We start from the raw sequence: 16,900 nt of genomic DNA, 5'->3' as shown, positions 1-16,900 counted from the left end.
TATATATCTAAGAAAACTGGTCATGATCTTTAGTAAAACTAATTTTATTGTTTGATAGTGAAATTATGGCTGAAACATTAGTATATAAAGCAATTACCAGATATTACAAATCGGACATATATGTTCTTAATACAGATGATGAAATCATCCCCTTCTATAAAATTTGTAACATCTTTAGAAGGATTTATGATGAGGCTTTTATATTGGCAAAAGTTTCAAGGCGATATAATATAACAGAGCGTAAGTATAATCTTAACTCTTGATTCAAGATAGTTTATTGTATTTTTCACTTCTTATTTGACTCCAATTTTTGACCGGTGTTACTAATGAGTCCATTTCATTGCTCTGTTGTTGCTGAAATCCATTTATGTTTATGAAGAAAATTTATTTCTGAGAATCAACTATACTCCATGCGGTTGATTAGCTCAGTTATAGAGGGTCCATATCCTAGGAATATCCTAGGCCTCCCTAATGTTAATGTCCCCTTCGAAGGAAGAGAAGCCTGGCTAGACCTTCTGGGATATCAGTACTTGTTTTCTACAGTTCCTTATTCAGTATATTCGGACCACCCTACCTTCGTCAATCCAAAATCCAGAGGGAGGCACTTTCTTGTGGGGAAGTCCCAAGACAAAAGACCTATTTAAAACAGTATTCTTACTAGTTTTCCTCTATGGAGTAGAGATTTTTGCAGTTCTCGATTGCCATATGTATTAAAGTGTCGGGATCAGAGATGTGCATGTGCTTTTCAGACATCCTTGGATGAAGGAATGAGGAGCTGAAGATAAGAGGTTTGCTAATAAACTCTAACTAAAGTAAAATCATGTGTGTCGGAAGAGAAAATGCAGAACCTAGGATTTTGTGTAATGGGAAACCTCTAGAACTTATGAATACATATACGTTATCTAGGGACCATAATAAGTTAAGATGGTAAAATAGACCAGGGCCCTGTTTCATAATAAAGTACAAACTAATACTATTAGTCTTGTCGATTTAACTTAATACAATTACTCTGATTTGTACAATAGTAACTTGTACTTTAGTACTCTTAAACCTCTGTAATATCACTAATAGTCCTCCCTATTATGAAAAAAAATAAGTATTAGTGAAATTACCACGTTATTTCTGTACTTGTACTATAAACTAATACTATTAGCTTTCATTATGAAACAGGGCCCAGGAGGTTCTAAATCGAGTGAAGAAGGCCAATGGAGTGTACCATCCGATTTCCAAAACTCTTAAAGGCAAGTAATAAGTAAGTAGAGATGCCAAAATAGGGATATTTAAATCCGTGTTCCTCCCAGTCCTCCTGTATGGATCAGAAAGCTGGACAGCTCTCGACAAGCACAGAGGTAGGATAACATCAGTAGAAATGAGATTCCTATGAAGGGTAGTTGGTAAGACCAGGAGAGACTGTCAGAAATGAAAGAATCTGGGAGGATCTGGGTGTGAAATCAGTGCGCGACACCATGCATAAGTGGCAATTAAAATGGTATGGAAACATCTGTAGAATGGACAATATTGGAAAAGCCAGGTGGTATTTGGAAGCTAGGCTGGAAGGAAGATGACCTCTTGGCAGACCCAGGTGCATGTACTCTGAGTACATTGGAAAACTAGGGGCAGCAAGAGGACGCACCATCTCGGAAATGAGAAGACTAGCCAGGGATAGGGACCGGTGGGTTAGATGGACTGAGACTGCAACTCCATGCTAAATGGCACACTGGAGTAAGAAGAAGAGGTCCTGAGAAGAAGCCAGGGGAAAAACTGAAGGTACCAAATTTGAAATGAAAGTATTTGGGAGAACCTCAGGGCTCAGCAGTTGGAGAGATTGTGGAGCAGCACCAACTGAAATGTTTTGGCCAAGTAAATTGAATGGACAATGAATAGAAGATTTAATGACTAACTGAGACCGGACCAGAAAGAAAGAAAGTGCCCACAAATACATTGCCTGCTTTGGTAGAGTAAGAGGATGCTCTCTGACAGAAATGAGGGTTATGGTGAATGATCTCGTGACATTTAGAGAAGGAAGATTGACCGAGGTAGGGAAAGAAGGAGAAGTTAGCAGTGAGTGGAAGTCGACCTCTGTATCAATTCAAAGCTTTTATAATTTTAAAAATCACTTAGATCCCGATGGATAGGATACAGTCATAGGATAACGGTTCTCGGTCCTATCTTCTGACCAACATGAAACATAAAATACCTTCTTATAATGTAAATGTGGTAGATTATAAGAAATTTTATTTTTAAACTTAGTTTTTTTAAACCTATTTATTTATTTGTTTTTAACTAATTAGTAGTTTTCATTATTTGTTTTTTAAACTTTTATGACTATTTTTTTTACTTTTAATTAATTAAATTTTTATTTATTTATGTCTATGTTTTTTTTTGTTTTTTTTTATGTGTGCATCTCGAAAGTTTTAACTAAAATTTGACAAGTCCATAAATTTTAATAAAATTTTTACAATAAATTGAATATATATGTTGAGCCTCTGGAAAAGAGAAATATGTACTGAATGGGAGGAAAAAAGAGAAAAAAGGAAGAGCAAAGTGATAAGGGAACAAAAAAAAAAAGATAAAAATAGAGGGAAAAAAGTTAATGTAACATAGTTTTATGAGGGTAAAAAATAAAATAGTGTATTATAATAAGAAAAACATAACTTTGTTAATCATTTAAATTGGTATTTAATATAATTTTAATTACATAAGTTAATATTTATAAAATATCCTAGGACTTATTAGTATGGTGTTTACTTAAAGCAACCCATTGTATTTGGGCAGTTATTATTATTGCTTGTTATTAAATAAAGTATTTCTCTCTTTTAAATTTTAATTCCGTTGACTATTTGTATGGTCTGTGGCACAAACAAAATTGCTTACCTATCTATGATTGCTGAATTAAATAGTTCTTATTTTTAATTTTAGATCATCAGAGCCCTTTCTTTGGTGTAAGAAAGTCTAGGAGTGAAATGGTGATTAGTAAAAGATATGAATTGGAACTAAGAAGATATAAAAGTTTACCAGATTTAGAAAAATCAGAAGCCAGAAGTTCCTCCATAATAAGCATTTGTAAGAAGAATTCACCAGAACTAATTTTGGAAGGTGATTTTTTATAATATTTAAATTGTAAAAATTATTATATTGGTCGCTTAATGTTTTTTGGAAGGTGATTTTATAATATTTAAATAGTCAAAATTATATTATTTCTCATGTCTTTTCTGGTTTCTTTACCAGGAACATTTCCATGACTCGTTTTTTTAATACACTTGTCATGACTGGCAAATTCTATACCAAACTAGGAAAGAGGTTGGGATGGATACTATTTTAAATATCTTCACATAAGTTGTAATTTATTATAACTCAACAAAATCAACGATATGATTTTAATACTTAAATAAATCAAAACGTTATTCTATAGACGAATAGTCTAGACCACCATTTTGTAGGATATGTGTATAATTGTTCCTGACTTCAAAAATTCCTTCAAGATGTCTCTAGAATGGTGTATTAATTTTTAATTTTTTTTTAAATGACAATTTTTTTTTCTGATTTAAGAAGTATTACAGATAATAAGCTTATTTTTATACCTTTATTTATTTCCACTATGTTTGTGGATGAAGGGTTTCAAACCTTTTTTTTTTCTTTATGACCCCCTTCCTTACAAATGGGGGGTTAACTACTGGTAGCCAACCTATTCATGTTCATGGTGGGGGTCAAGTTTTTCTTTTTGTGAGACCGCCACAAAGTAAAAAAATGGCAATCCCTGTTTACATCAGATCATGCTCGTGCCTTAATACAGAAATTCCGGGTGCATGCTGAAATTTTATTTAAATTAGTATTAAGGTAGTATGGATTTAAATAGATGGGGTTGAATTAAAAGCAATTTTATGCTGCATGTTAATTAACATATTGTAATATGCTCTTTTTGAGTAAATAATATATTTTGATGTATAAAGGGTTAATAATATGTTTTATTTTATGTATCATTTCAAGATTGTTAATTTGTTTTGTTTATCCAAAAAGCAAGCTAACCAATTTTCATTGTTTATAATAACTTTGTGATTCAAAACGAAACCAAGATGGCGGTACGTTGAATCAAGGCCATGTTGAACAGATTCAAATATCATAAAAAACTATTTTAACTCATCCCCTCATAATTGAAAATACAGTAAATTAAAGGAAAAATAGAAATCAACAAATAATGCAAATGAATAATATTCAGAAAATAAATCATTTGGAAAAATCCCTAACTGTTGTGGGACAATCGATGTTTACATGTAACCTCAAGGCAGGTTTTTCGTTTGGAAGAGATTCATTCATGTCTGGGGCGCCGAAGAGAAATGATGTCTTCAGGATGAGGAGGTCCTCATCAATTTCTGTCAAGAGGAAGCCATTTTGGACGCTAAGACAAGAACAATAAGAAAAAAGAAGACACCAAGTATCAACGAAAGAAGATCGTGAACTTGGTTAGTTTGATTATAACTAAATTTAAATACAATTGTAACAGAGATATTAATTTAATTAAGTTAATACTAAAAGTGTTAGTATTCTGATTGCCTAGTAACTACATCCCCTGAGATTAAGAGTCTTTTATATAATAAAATTATATTATCCATTTGGTATTAAAGTTCTTAATTTGAACCCAAAATCATCTCTTATATTTGAAAAAAAAGTTGTAAAACGAGCAAGATTCTTTTTATTTTAATTTTAATATTTTTAAAAATTATTACAATATATATTTTCTTTAATCAAGTATTAGTCTCTGGAGGGGCAGATCGTGTTAGTGTGTTAGTTAATAGATGATAATTATTTTAATAATGTAATATAAGAACAAATATTTTAGTGGGTCTGATATGACTATATTTGTATATCTTATCTGTGAGGGGTTGGAAGTTTCACTGTCGTGGTCACTTCTGCATCTTCTTGTTGAGCAGTTCTGTCCTTCCCTTGTCTTGGTTGAGAATGGGCGAAAATAGTGAATACCATAAATTTTTGCCTGTTATCTGGAAAAACATGACTCTATTTCACAGGCTGGCCAGCTAGCCATCGCCTCTGGTTGTTGCAGGGGCAATAAAAAAAAAAAAGGGAGGCAAATAAAGTCCTATCTTGTGTACCACAACTGATAACTTAAGGTGGCATTGCAGTCATGGCATCTTCGGGTTCTTCTAGTACACCCTGCTACACGGGCATCAAAAAATGAGACCCCTGATCCAATTTTATACAAAATAAAATTGCACAAAAATCAGATTTTGTAAGTTCGGTGTTGCCCACGGTTCTCAGGTTGCTGAGACTTGCGCCTCAACCACCTGAGCCATGGACGGCCTAGAATCTGTCAAACCATCAGAATGCATACTTTGTATTAATTTTTCAGACGCAATATATTAAAGTCCACTAAGGGAATTAAATGGCAATTTTGTCCCTCCCAATAATTTTTATTGAAAAAATAGAATAATAAAACTTGTACCTATATTTTCACAACAATATTTTTTATATGACTTTTATCTATTTGTGAAGTATAAATCATTTGAAAAAAGTAAGGGGGAATTGTGATGCAAAGATCCCTGTTACATGTCTCTAGGGATCATTTGATTTTATAATAGAATCATTTCTTGTAATACTCTGATGTCTGATTAAGGTGTAGTTTTGTTTGCCATATGGAGCTTATCACTAGCTATTATATTTGTTTTGTGATTAGTATAATAACCAATATTTGGAATTAAAAGTTTTAATTATTTTTCAGAATATTTTGAATATCTCAACTGTGGTTTTAAGCCGATTCCTGTTCATTTGGCATTGAAGAATGGGAATGTCTATCGTTGCAAACCATTACCACCCAAGCCCAAAAACTTTACCCTGATAATTGTCCTTGGTGCTCCAGAAACAGGTTTTTTTTAATGATGAGTTATTAGTTAAACATTGATTGTATAAGAGAAGATGGTTGGGTGTGCAGTCAGTGAAGAACATAAATAAGTAACAACTTATCTATTAGTACCAATGTTTCAGCCAGAATTTCAGATCTTTATCAGGGCTAAGAACAAAAAACAAGATAACAACCATAATGATTAAATGGAAATAGAGAATAACAAGATAACAGATAATATAGCTACATAAGTAGTATTGAAGAAAATGCATAGTTATTAGAATATTGAAACTTTATATAATAATGCATAGCGAATATTTAAATTAAGAATGAAAAAAATAAAGTAATATAGATATGAAAATCGACTAAATAAATACATGTAAAAATTGGAAATTATTTTGAATTGAAGTAATATAAGCAGAATAATGAAAAACCATAAATGTATACGTGATTAATTAAAGATGTAAGTAAAATAACTAAATTAAGAAAGTAGATATAATATAATAATAAAGTTATAGAAGGTGAGAGCAGTGTTGGGGCGTTTCGTGAATGAAAAAAACCGACCTCTTTCCCAGAGAAAAATGTTCGCTGGTTCGGATTACAACATATAAAGAAACGAAGGACCTGAAATAAAATCACAAAAATAAAATAATAAAAAAATAACCTTCCAAGTGATATACAATTTTAATGATAACAAATATAAAGAAATAAAATAAAAGAATTACAAAATTAAATAAAGTAAAAATATTTATATTAGCACACAAAATTAAACTTGTTTCACACAAATCAAAATCAAAATGATTGAGTCTTTTAGTGATTCAAGAAAATGAGTATTCGAATGAGTTTCGAAAATGAGTGAAAAATAATAACAATAGTCAGTCACAGTGGATGGCCATGGTTTTGATATGCTGGTAATTGGTGGGGGTTAGTAAAAAAAAAAAAAAACAGTGCTCCAGAATGCAGGTCGAGAGTGGAGAGTAGTGAGCCAGAAAAAGACGGTGAGCCGGTGAGAAAAAAGCTCCAGGAGGGTCCAATACCTGCTAATACTGACTCAGCCTCTTGGCTCAGGACTGCCTTATCAGTCCGTGTACGGGCCGTAATCCCATTGCACCTGTAGTGTTATGTGCCGAGCCGCAGCAATGTATTTGTATTATACGTGCGTACCACAACAAACCTCCTTATTTGCATAATGAATTCTAATTTAATTTTAATTACAAAAACCAAAAACTGAATTGTTGTTAAAAAAAGGAAATTAATAAGAAATAAAAAACCACTTGGAAGTAAAATATAAGAGAAAATAAAATAAAATAATCTTTTGGGCTTTAACAAGCAGTAAGTAATATAAATAACAGTAATTAAATGTGGTGAACGTAACTAAAGTGAGTGAGGGAGAAAGATTAAGGATACGAGAGGAAAGTATAGAAGGTAGTAATAAAAGAAATATTATGCATTGAAATATTAAAAATCTGTGATATTGCTAAACTGTACAGTTCAAATCAGTTTGTTTAATAGAAACGCATGTTTTAAAATCTATATCTAAGTTCTGTATCACATTCCCTTCTTCTAATTGTGGAATTATTGTTTTAGATGGGGCAGTGGGGAACCGACTCTTATATAAGATTCATCAACTTATGACATTACTGTTTTAGAAAAATTTCAGTATTGGATATTTGTAAGGATTAAGTATTATTGGTTTGTGTTTATATTGGGAATTTTTTACTTTGAACCATCAATAGATCTTATCTATGTTTTAACATTATTTGAAACCATTATAAATAGAATTATGGATAAATATAGAAACTTTCCGTTTATAATTGTTTGGGATGCTAACTGCCGATTTTCTTATCTTAATCTGGCTGAGGAGCCTTTATTCGAAAAAAGCTGTTTAAGTCATGAAAGAAGTTAGATAAAACATGTAATCAAAAGGGTAAATGTTTGTAACATTTTTAGAATTAAATTCTTTTCGTATTATTAATGGAAGATCTGCGTGGGATGAGAGGAGAAAATTAGCTTATCGCAGTTCACTAGGAACCTCAACTGTCGAAGTTGCTTTCTGTCATTTGAATACTATCCCCATGATTTACGATTCTGAAGTATCTAAACTTTATACAGTCTGAGATCATTTTCCGACTCAGTTACTATCGTTATCGTGACAATATGTCTAAATACTTTAAATGTGCCACTATCTTCTATCACCACACTTCCTCTCTTATCCTTAATCTTTCTCTTTCTCCAACTTTATTTATGTTCACCACATCTAATTACTGTCATTTATATTACTGTATTTTATATTTACTTCCTTAATATTGCTATTCTACATGTTTAATTAATCACGTATACATTTTTCTTTATATTTTTTAGATTAATTCAATTTTAAATAATTTCCAATTATGTCTACATAATTTTCTTTTTTTCATTCTTAATATTAATATTACGCTATTCTTTTATTTCAATACTTCTTATGTACCTGTTATTATTGTATTATCTGTTGTCTTTTTATGCTTCTTGTTATTCTGTATTTCCATTTAACCATCATGGTTGCTATCTTATTTTTTGTTCTTAGCCCTGATGAAATTCTGGCCGAATCTTTGGCACTAATAAATACGTTACTACTTATTTGTGTTCTTTACTAACTGCACCCCCAACCATCTTCTCATAAATTATTTTTTAATATTTTTTTTATATTCAATCTGCTCTAATTGTGTACCAAAATTTGTATCTAAGTTAAAATACTAATCAAGTTAAACTACTTAATTCCTTACCTTCCCAATGTATCTATGGATGGTTAATATGGGTATTTATTTTTATGTAAAAAACTCTACAAATTATAAATACTACAATATCCAATACAATCTTTACTGTACTCTTATTTCTTATTGGAAAAATGTTGTTTATTTATTTTTAGGTTTAACATTGTGGGAAATTTTATTTTCTTTCAAATTTTATTATCATTGCAATTATTATTATTGAAAATTTAATTATTTTGAATGTTCTGGGAGATAGTTTGTTTAAAAAAATAAAATGACGAGTTCCAGGGGAGATGCTGTATTGTCATATCAAACGTGTAAAACAATAATTATTGAATTAATTCATAATAATAATAATAATTATTTATTTATTTGTTTATAAGGCAACTCCCGATCAAATAGAGTTAGCCTGTAAAGTACATAATTTAATAATTATTGTAATATTAATTAAATAATAATAACAACAATCTACAAACTATTAGATTGTTATATAAGCTAATAATTTATAAATTAAATAATAATAATAATCTATAAATTGTTAAATTATTATATAAGCTAATAACAAATGGTATATCCAAACTGGGATTTCTACATTAGAATGAACAAACAAAATTTAGATTAGAGTAAAAAAAACAATATTACTTAATAAAATAAGCAAAAACTATACATCTTATTTTGGGTATCCTGCTCTAAGTATAAGGCTTTGCGTCACATATAATAAAATGAAGTTTAAGATCCGTTTGTGAGACCAAAACAGACAAAAATTCAACAATTGGTTTCAATGAATTCATTCATATTTCACAGCCATTTATTGATTGTTACTATAAACATGGTGGTGATTCTGACACCCCAAGAAATAATCTTTCCACTGAAAAAGGCTAGCAAACTAAAGGCTATAAAAAAAACAAAAAAAACAACTAAACCAATAACCATATCAAAGCATTCCGAGTGCAGGGAGGACACAGTAACTAGATTAAAAACAGGACACACGATACTTATTCATATCTGATCAACAAAGAGCCACCTCTAAGGTGTCAATATTGCAAAAGTCCACTTTCAATCAGCCATATTTTTTGAGGGTTATGTGGGTTAGGAATAGGGCCTGGAGTATCAGTGGCTCTGAATGATGACGAAAAAACCCTAAAATTGGTATTACTTTTTTTAAAGAAGGAATTACCTGTTAAACAAAACTTAAACTAAATTTTAAAATCATTAACCATCTTATATTTAAAGAGTTCAGAAACTTTGGATTGAAATAATTAAAAAAAATGCATAAATAAAAAGATAAAGGAAAGAGAAGAAAAAATAATAAAGAATTTGAAATATCAAAGGGATAAATCCAAATATCTAGAAAAATAAAATAAGAAACCTCAGCATTGACTGGTGACTGTTAGGTTTTACACCTTTAGGCCCTAACAAACAACAACTATTAACAGTGATAGATGATTTTTTTGTTGCTATGAAAATTTGTATTTAAGAATTTCTAAAGTTGTGATAATGATTTCCAAGTTTGTTCTAAAAATAAGAGTTTTTTACTTATTAGCTAATAGTTGGAAGCGGCAAGTTTATGATTATTTCTCATAAATCTAGGCATCTTTTGTTGTGGTATTTTAGATTACTCTCTCGATGATTTTTTCCTTATATATTTTACTTACCATGAGTGGGCAAATAGGACCATGTGCATGAACTGATTCGGTTGTTCTATTGATTAGTTTTGTACACTTTTAGATCACATTGAATGGGGAGCAAAATTAGCCAAAAACTTTGGGATGATCTCTGTCTCATTGGATGATATAATATTTCAAGAACTTGTCGAATCAGACTCTGAAATAGCTGAAGTAACACGTGCAGTCATTAGAGAGTTATACATAAAGCTTGTAGTACAAAATGATTGTTTTGATGGTAAGTTATAATTTAGAAAGCAATATTCAAGAATTGGAAGGAGATGGTCAGAGCTATAGTCAAGAAGAAAAAAGTATGAAGGAGATCATTAGGGGTGAGGTCAAAAAGCAAACAAAAAATAGCTAACAACTCTATATATGTATATATTGTTATATCCTTTTTTTTATATAAATAGTTATTTTTTTATGTATAAATAGTTTTATTTTATGTCTCAGTGTTCATTAGTTTTATTAAACCAAAAAGCAAGCTAACCAGTTTTGTTCAGTCAAATATGGAGTAAAAAAGAACATCAAGAAGTCAGGTATAAAAAAGCCAATAGAACTACCATGTTGAGCAGATTCAAATATTTTCAACTTTATATATTTTCTTATCATGATTGTATTTATAGTAAATTTAAGTAAAAATAGAAGAGGAAAATAAGTATTAAGAAAAATCGACAGAAAGAGAATCATGGACAAAAACTCAAAACCGTTATACTATAATCGATGTTTACTTCGAATATCGAGGCATGAATATGAACAAAGGAAATGAGAAACACTTGTATGGCAGAAGAGATAACGTCTCCTGGAAGCAGGTGGTGCTGACCATTCTTTGTCTATGGTCTTCTGTCAGTGGTAGATATTTAGAAAGAAGTAATCAACAATCACCAGTCATCCAAGAAGATTATGTAATTGAAGGAAGAAAGCACTCTTTGTTTGGACCACCAGTAGATCGGATGTGTCTTGGAAACTAGTAGAGGACCGACCCTTAGTCCACTGTCATTGGTTGATATTTAGAAAGAAGACATCAGAATCATCAGTCAGCAAAGAAGATCATATAATTGGTTAGTTTGCTCTACTCTACCTTGGATTTAATTATATTCATAAAAGTAGCCATTAATTTACTTAAGTGTTTTTATGTTTTGATTGTCTGGAAAACCCACTCTGAGATAAAGTCAATAATGTTATATAATTTGAAATTAAATTCTCATATCTGTTTTGTTAAGAATTCAAAGACAATTATTTTCATTAGTTTTTAATTTGATTTAGTTAATATTTTAAGTTAGTTTAAGTAATGAAAAAGACACTAAAGTGAATGAAACACTGAAAATCTATAACAACTGGTGAAGGTAACAGCAGTAATAGGGAGAGAAGTTGGCTCAAACTTTAGCCTTTCAATGATCTCTATTGTTACTCAATATGAACTGCCTGCGAAGTTTTCCTCATGAGCAGATGGTATATGATCGCTGGTCTCGGTGTCAACATTGCAATACATGTTTACTGCCACAGTATTATGGCAGGGTAATATCATAGTGCTGTCGCAGAGGGCAGAGTAGAAGTATAGGCTGGAAGGACAACATTGTATACAACATAGCACTGTATGAAGGTATTTCACATTTGCATTAGAGATTTGAGTGTAATTTAGTTATTTTTGTTAATTTTAAATATAGTTTTCATTTCTTATTTCCTTGTTAATTTCCATTATATTTATTAAAGAAAATTATCCTGTGTGGAGTGCTTCATACATCGAGTATTAAACAAATTAATGGTAAGTTCGGCGACTCTACTTTAATGACCTGGGAGATGGTTGCGAGCAAATAAGTTTTCACCCCTCTTCTTAACATAATTAATATTTTATTTATTTATTTAAACCTTATAATCATCAAAGCCATCTTTTAGAATAATAAAAAGTTAAAATTCATTATAATTATTTAAATAAATCTTGAGTATTACAATAAACAGTGATTCCCGAAGTGTGCCGTCATAAGGGTGCTGCAAAATATTCAGTTATTAAAAAGAAATTACAGCTACAAATAATAAAAAGTGTGTCAGTGATTGTTTTCCCTTGTTGCAACAGTTTGTAACCTCCAATGAAATTAAAAACCTATAAATGTCACCATTGACCATCTCCTTCTAATTCTCATAGTGTCAATCATCTATTATATAAATATATCTATAATCTACAATATAAAACAGAAATAATTGCAACTAAGTGAACTTTTAACTAATAAGGTGTCAATTCTCAGCTCTCAAGGCTTTTTATTCTAGTTTCACAGAAATCAATATAGTGTTTAAAATTTCAAATGGATCATCTGAAGAATCATGTATTTTTATTTATGGCATTGTTCCACCAAAGTAGTGATATATTAGAGACATGAATACTGTCATGAGTCACAAAACTCGTCAAGCGATATCGAGATTTTTTGGAGAAACTAATTGCTTGAAATTAGTTATTTAAATACAAAAAATCATTCTGATTCTGATTCTGTCAGTGCTTTTACTAAATTTAGTGTAGTTTTGGGGAGGGAGGGGAAGTGGATTTACAGAGTTTTGCCTGTTTAAATTCTACTTTATAAAAGATTTTTTAAGTTCCTAAGAATAAAAAAATAATATATACATAATGCTTAAAAAATATCAATAGAAATCTGGTAACAATGAAAAGAACAGGAGAGGAAAGAGAGCCTATGTTTTACAAGTTTGCTGTTAAAGTGTACCAAGTTTAAACAGATGATGCTACAAATTTTGATGGAGATTGAATAAAAAAAATATTACGGGCTCTGCGGCTGTTGGCATGATGGATTTTTGTTGTATTGTAGGATTTTAAAAGGTTTATTTTCTAGGTTTAGAATTTTTTAAATTACATTAGGTTGGCGCATATGAAATGTTGTATTTTAAGTGAATATTTAAAACTGCATGGCTTTTTTCACAAGCTGTTTATTTAATCAATAAGTATAGTAGCTTGTCTTAAAAAAATTCTGATCTTTAGAATCAATAAATTCAGATATCAAATTTTTCAGACTTTCTTCATTTTTATACTGTTTAGTCTGTAAAAACAGATCCCAATGTTTAAAAAAAAATGAAAGTCTGTTGGCAAGAGATCTGGTGAATAGGCTGGATGCTGCAAAACTTTACATATTTTATCATTAGAATCAGTTTTGGGTGTGTGGCCATCACGGTTGTTTTGGGTCTTCCTCGCAGTTTGTTTTATTGTCAAAAATTATCAGACCAAAATTTTTCAAACCAACACTGCAGTTTCCGATCTTTCACGATATTCTCTGGAAACGCCTAGCAGCATTATTACCAAGTTTATACTAAAAAAAATAAAAATTAACAAATATCACTGGAATTTATATCGGTATAAAAGAACAAATAACAAAAAGGAGCACTTGTGAAAAAATCACCTTAGTTGAAATGTGACTCTAGAAGTGGACAATGCGACTATAAACTAGGTTATGCCAAAATCAAAAGCATGACTAAAACAGGAAGAGAAATATTTGCATCTAAAAAAAATTGACATTTGATAAGCACTAACCTAAATAGTCTGTACTAGAGTGCACAGAAATTAAAATAGTTTTGTGATTGGACAAGTCATACATCATAATTTAAAATTGTGTATTTTTATTCTTTAATTTATTTGTTTTAGATCCGAGTAAATATTCTTCTACTGATTATTTGGAATTGAAGTCGATGGTGGAAGAGCTAATATCTAAATTCCCCTTAATGTTATTTCAGCTACATACTGCTTCCATAATGATTGATGGAGTTGAATACTCTCAGCAATCACCGTTCGGTTTATCTGATGAAGATTTAAAACTATTGATTAGAAGCAGGTAGTAACTGAGTTTAATAAACTTTATGTCTTTAATTATGTGTTTGCGTTGACTACAGGTTCAATATGAGGAGAAGATGGTCGGAATTTGGTCAATGAAGTTCATAATAATAAACACAAATATATGCACTTTTTTTTTTTTAATTTGTACTGATGTTTTGGCCTAAATTTCAGGCCTTTATCAGGGATAATAATATTAAAGTTTAATTACAAGCCATACTTGAAAAATGAAATTAAGTTAGTAATTGCGAATTTTCTAACTGTCGAGTGTTATTGAGAAATCACTGTTTCTTACAGGAATATTGAAATACTCAGTCTTTTGAGAGGAAATCATTTAGTATTTGAGATATTGTACTATTTAGTTCAGTTTTCGGAAGGCTATTAAAGCCTCTGGTTACAGTATTTGGCATGACTATGAAGACATAACTTCTCAATCTTAATATCACAGGATGGAGGACATTGTCGCTTAAGTGTCAGACATCACCTTAGCAACCTCGAGTCAGGAGCGTTGCTGGTTCATTTCTGGCGTGGACAGGTTGGCTTTTATTTTGTGGCACTCCTGCGGATTGAAAACTTGACCCTCCCATTAGTTATGTTGTTAAATAAATTACATTGATTTTTTATGTATAATTTTTAATGAGCGTGATTTAACATTTAAGTGAATTGTGTTTTATATAAGTGGAAGATTAAGTTTTATTTATTTATTTTTTTTGTTTTTAGAATTTTGAGGTATTCATCCAATATTTTAATCGAAAACATAGAAGGAATTTTTTTTACAGATGTCACCTTTGCTTTAAGTACTTTGATTGAACTCTTTGCTGATAATACAAATTTCCATATAATTAATCTTCATTCATTTCCAATCTGGTATTTGAAACTTCTTCGAACACTTGTAGGTAAGGTTCATATCAATAACATTATAATTAATTAATTTAAACCTAGTATCGTAAGATATTGGTACACATTATAAGCAAATTTATCCACGGACAAATTATTTCTACTCTCTTTTTTCGCCATCTACTCTCAATGGGGAAGGTGAAAAAGAGCAGTAGACTAGTCCCTCACGAACTTACTCCCCAGCGATCAGTTAAGAGGTTAAAAATTTGTGAAGAAAAGTTTAAAGAACTTTATGGGTTCAAACTCCTCCCTAATCCACCATATAGACCTCACACCATCAGATTACTACTTGTTTCGATCCATGCCCATTTCCTTCAAGGAAAAAAATTTGATAATTTTGTGGAAGTTGACATTGTGGTCCAAGAATTCTTTGACAGCCATCCCAATGAATGGTATCAGCGTGGGATCGAGCAATCGGCTAGCAGATGGCTAATAACGGTAGATAACAATGGACTATACTTTGAGTATTAATTGTATTTTATATCAAAGAAATAATAATACATATTTTTGTCTGAAAAATGTTAATTTTTTTTTTATACACCCCATTATTTAAAAACATGGGTATGAATATGAAAATAACTAACAAAAAAAATTATTAAGAAATATGTGTCAAAAAAGTAATAAATATAAAGTTATATAAATAGTCTGTGCCTTATATGCATGCCTTCCATGGAGACATGTCTATCTTCATTTGTTACCATGTATGTTATGGTGGATGAATTCTAGGGAGTCCAGGATTATATTTTCTTCCATTTTTATTATGTCCTTAATATGCATACAAATTTCCTCCATGAAGTTCCTAGTTGTGCTTGGTATAGTTCCGCGAGCTCCGAACTAGAGGCCCCTCACATTGAAGTCTTTCCCAGAAGCTCTAACAGAACTTTCTCCTAAGGAAAGGGACCCATTTATGATATATTTCTTCCTTTTCCCTTTCCCTTCTATTGTGGAATTTTGTCAATACTGACATCTAATTTTGGTTCAGGCACAGATTGATAGAAAAAAAATCTTATTCATAAAATTGTCACTTGTACCCCTTCACAATAAAATAAGAATACTACATATTTAATTTTAATAGATGTTTCAACCATATTTATGGCTGTACAGTTTAGTTAAAAATGAGACATTTTGTAAAAAATAAATATTAGATAAGAAATAAAGAGGATTGATGGCAAATAAGTAGATGAGGATTGATGGTGAAGCAGTTAGGTAAAAAATAATTATTACAATATTTACCAAATATTATTTCAAATTAGTTTTCTTCTGGTCAACTATTCCTTAGTGAAGTTATTTATTTTGTGGATATATGTTAAAATAGTGAATAGAAATTATACTCAGTTAATTTCTTGTTTTTGCCCTGAGACATAGTTTTTCAAAAACAGATATAATCCATTTAACAAAGTCTTAACATGCATTTATTTTTTCTAGAATCGGATGCTAAAAATAATTTCAAAGCTATCATGGCATATGTAACATCGCTCCATGGCATCAAACACGCTGAAATACTTAAAGATATTCCTTCCTTTGTCAGTAGATATTATTATTTATTTAATACAGAAACCATTGATGAAGAAAGTGGAAGTTTTTTGTCGAAGGAAGGAGAACTGGAGAACAGGGAAAAATCTGAGTATCGCTTTACAAAAAAAGTAAGAATTTAAAGAAAATTTATTTATAAGGAACCAATTCTATACATCAATTGTGATAAAAAAAAAATTTGCTATTTACTACCATATAATTTTTAATGTTTTTATGAAGGTACTGTACATAGTTAGTCGAGGGACCAATGTAAGAGGTGAGGTGTGCTAACATTAGAAGACCTCAGACAATACTTAAACAATTAGGATAGGTTAACTGAACAATTAGGATAGGAGGATAGGTTAACTGAACAATTAGGATAGGAGGATAGGTTAACTGA

The 16,900-nt window shown here is 30.6% G+C and overlaps 1 protein-coding gene across 9 annotated transcripts in view; it reads left to right on the top strand.

Moving 5' to 3' along the window:
- Positions 1-16,900, top strand: part of LOC106683396 (hydrocephalus-inducing protein homolog) — a gene marked incomplete in the record, with an annotated part of 211,677 nt that overhangs the window by 67,978 nt on the left and 126,799 nt on the right. For all 9 annotated transcript variants that reach the window (XR_010845079.1, XM_067053226.1, XM_067053222.1 and 6 more), the window contains 7 exon segments: positions 59-240; positions 2,920-3,096; positions 5,735-5,878; positions 10,330-10,503; positions 13,906-14,092; positions 14,812-14,987; positions 16,414-16,631. Coding sequence is in view for 8 of the 9 variants with exons in the window: in XM_067053226.1 (XP_066909327.1) it covers positions 59-240; positions 2,920-3,096; positions 5,735-5,878; positions 10,330-10,503; positions 13,906-14,092; positions 14,812-14,987; positions 16,414-16,631 (1,258 nt within the window).

This window comes from Halyomorpha halys, unplaced genomic scaffold (assembly GCF_000696795.3).
Source record: "Halyomorpha halys isolate HHAL.00 unplaced genomic scaffold, Hhal_1.1 Scaffold480.1, whole genome shotgun sequence".
In the NCBI taxonomy this organism is placed as follows: domain Eukaryota; kingdom Metazoa; phylum Arthropoda; class Insecta; order Hemiptera; family Pentatomidae; genus Halyomorpha; species Halyomorpha halys.
This window is presented reverse-complemented; position numbering and strand designations above follow the sequence as displayed.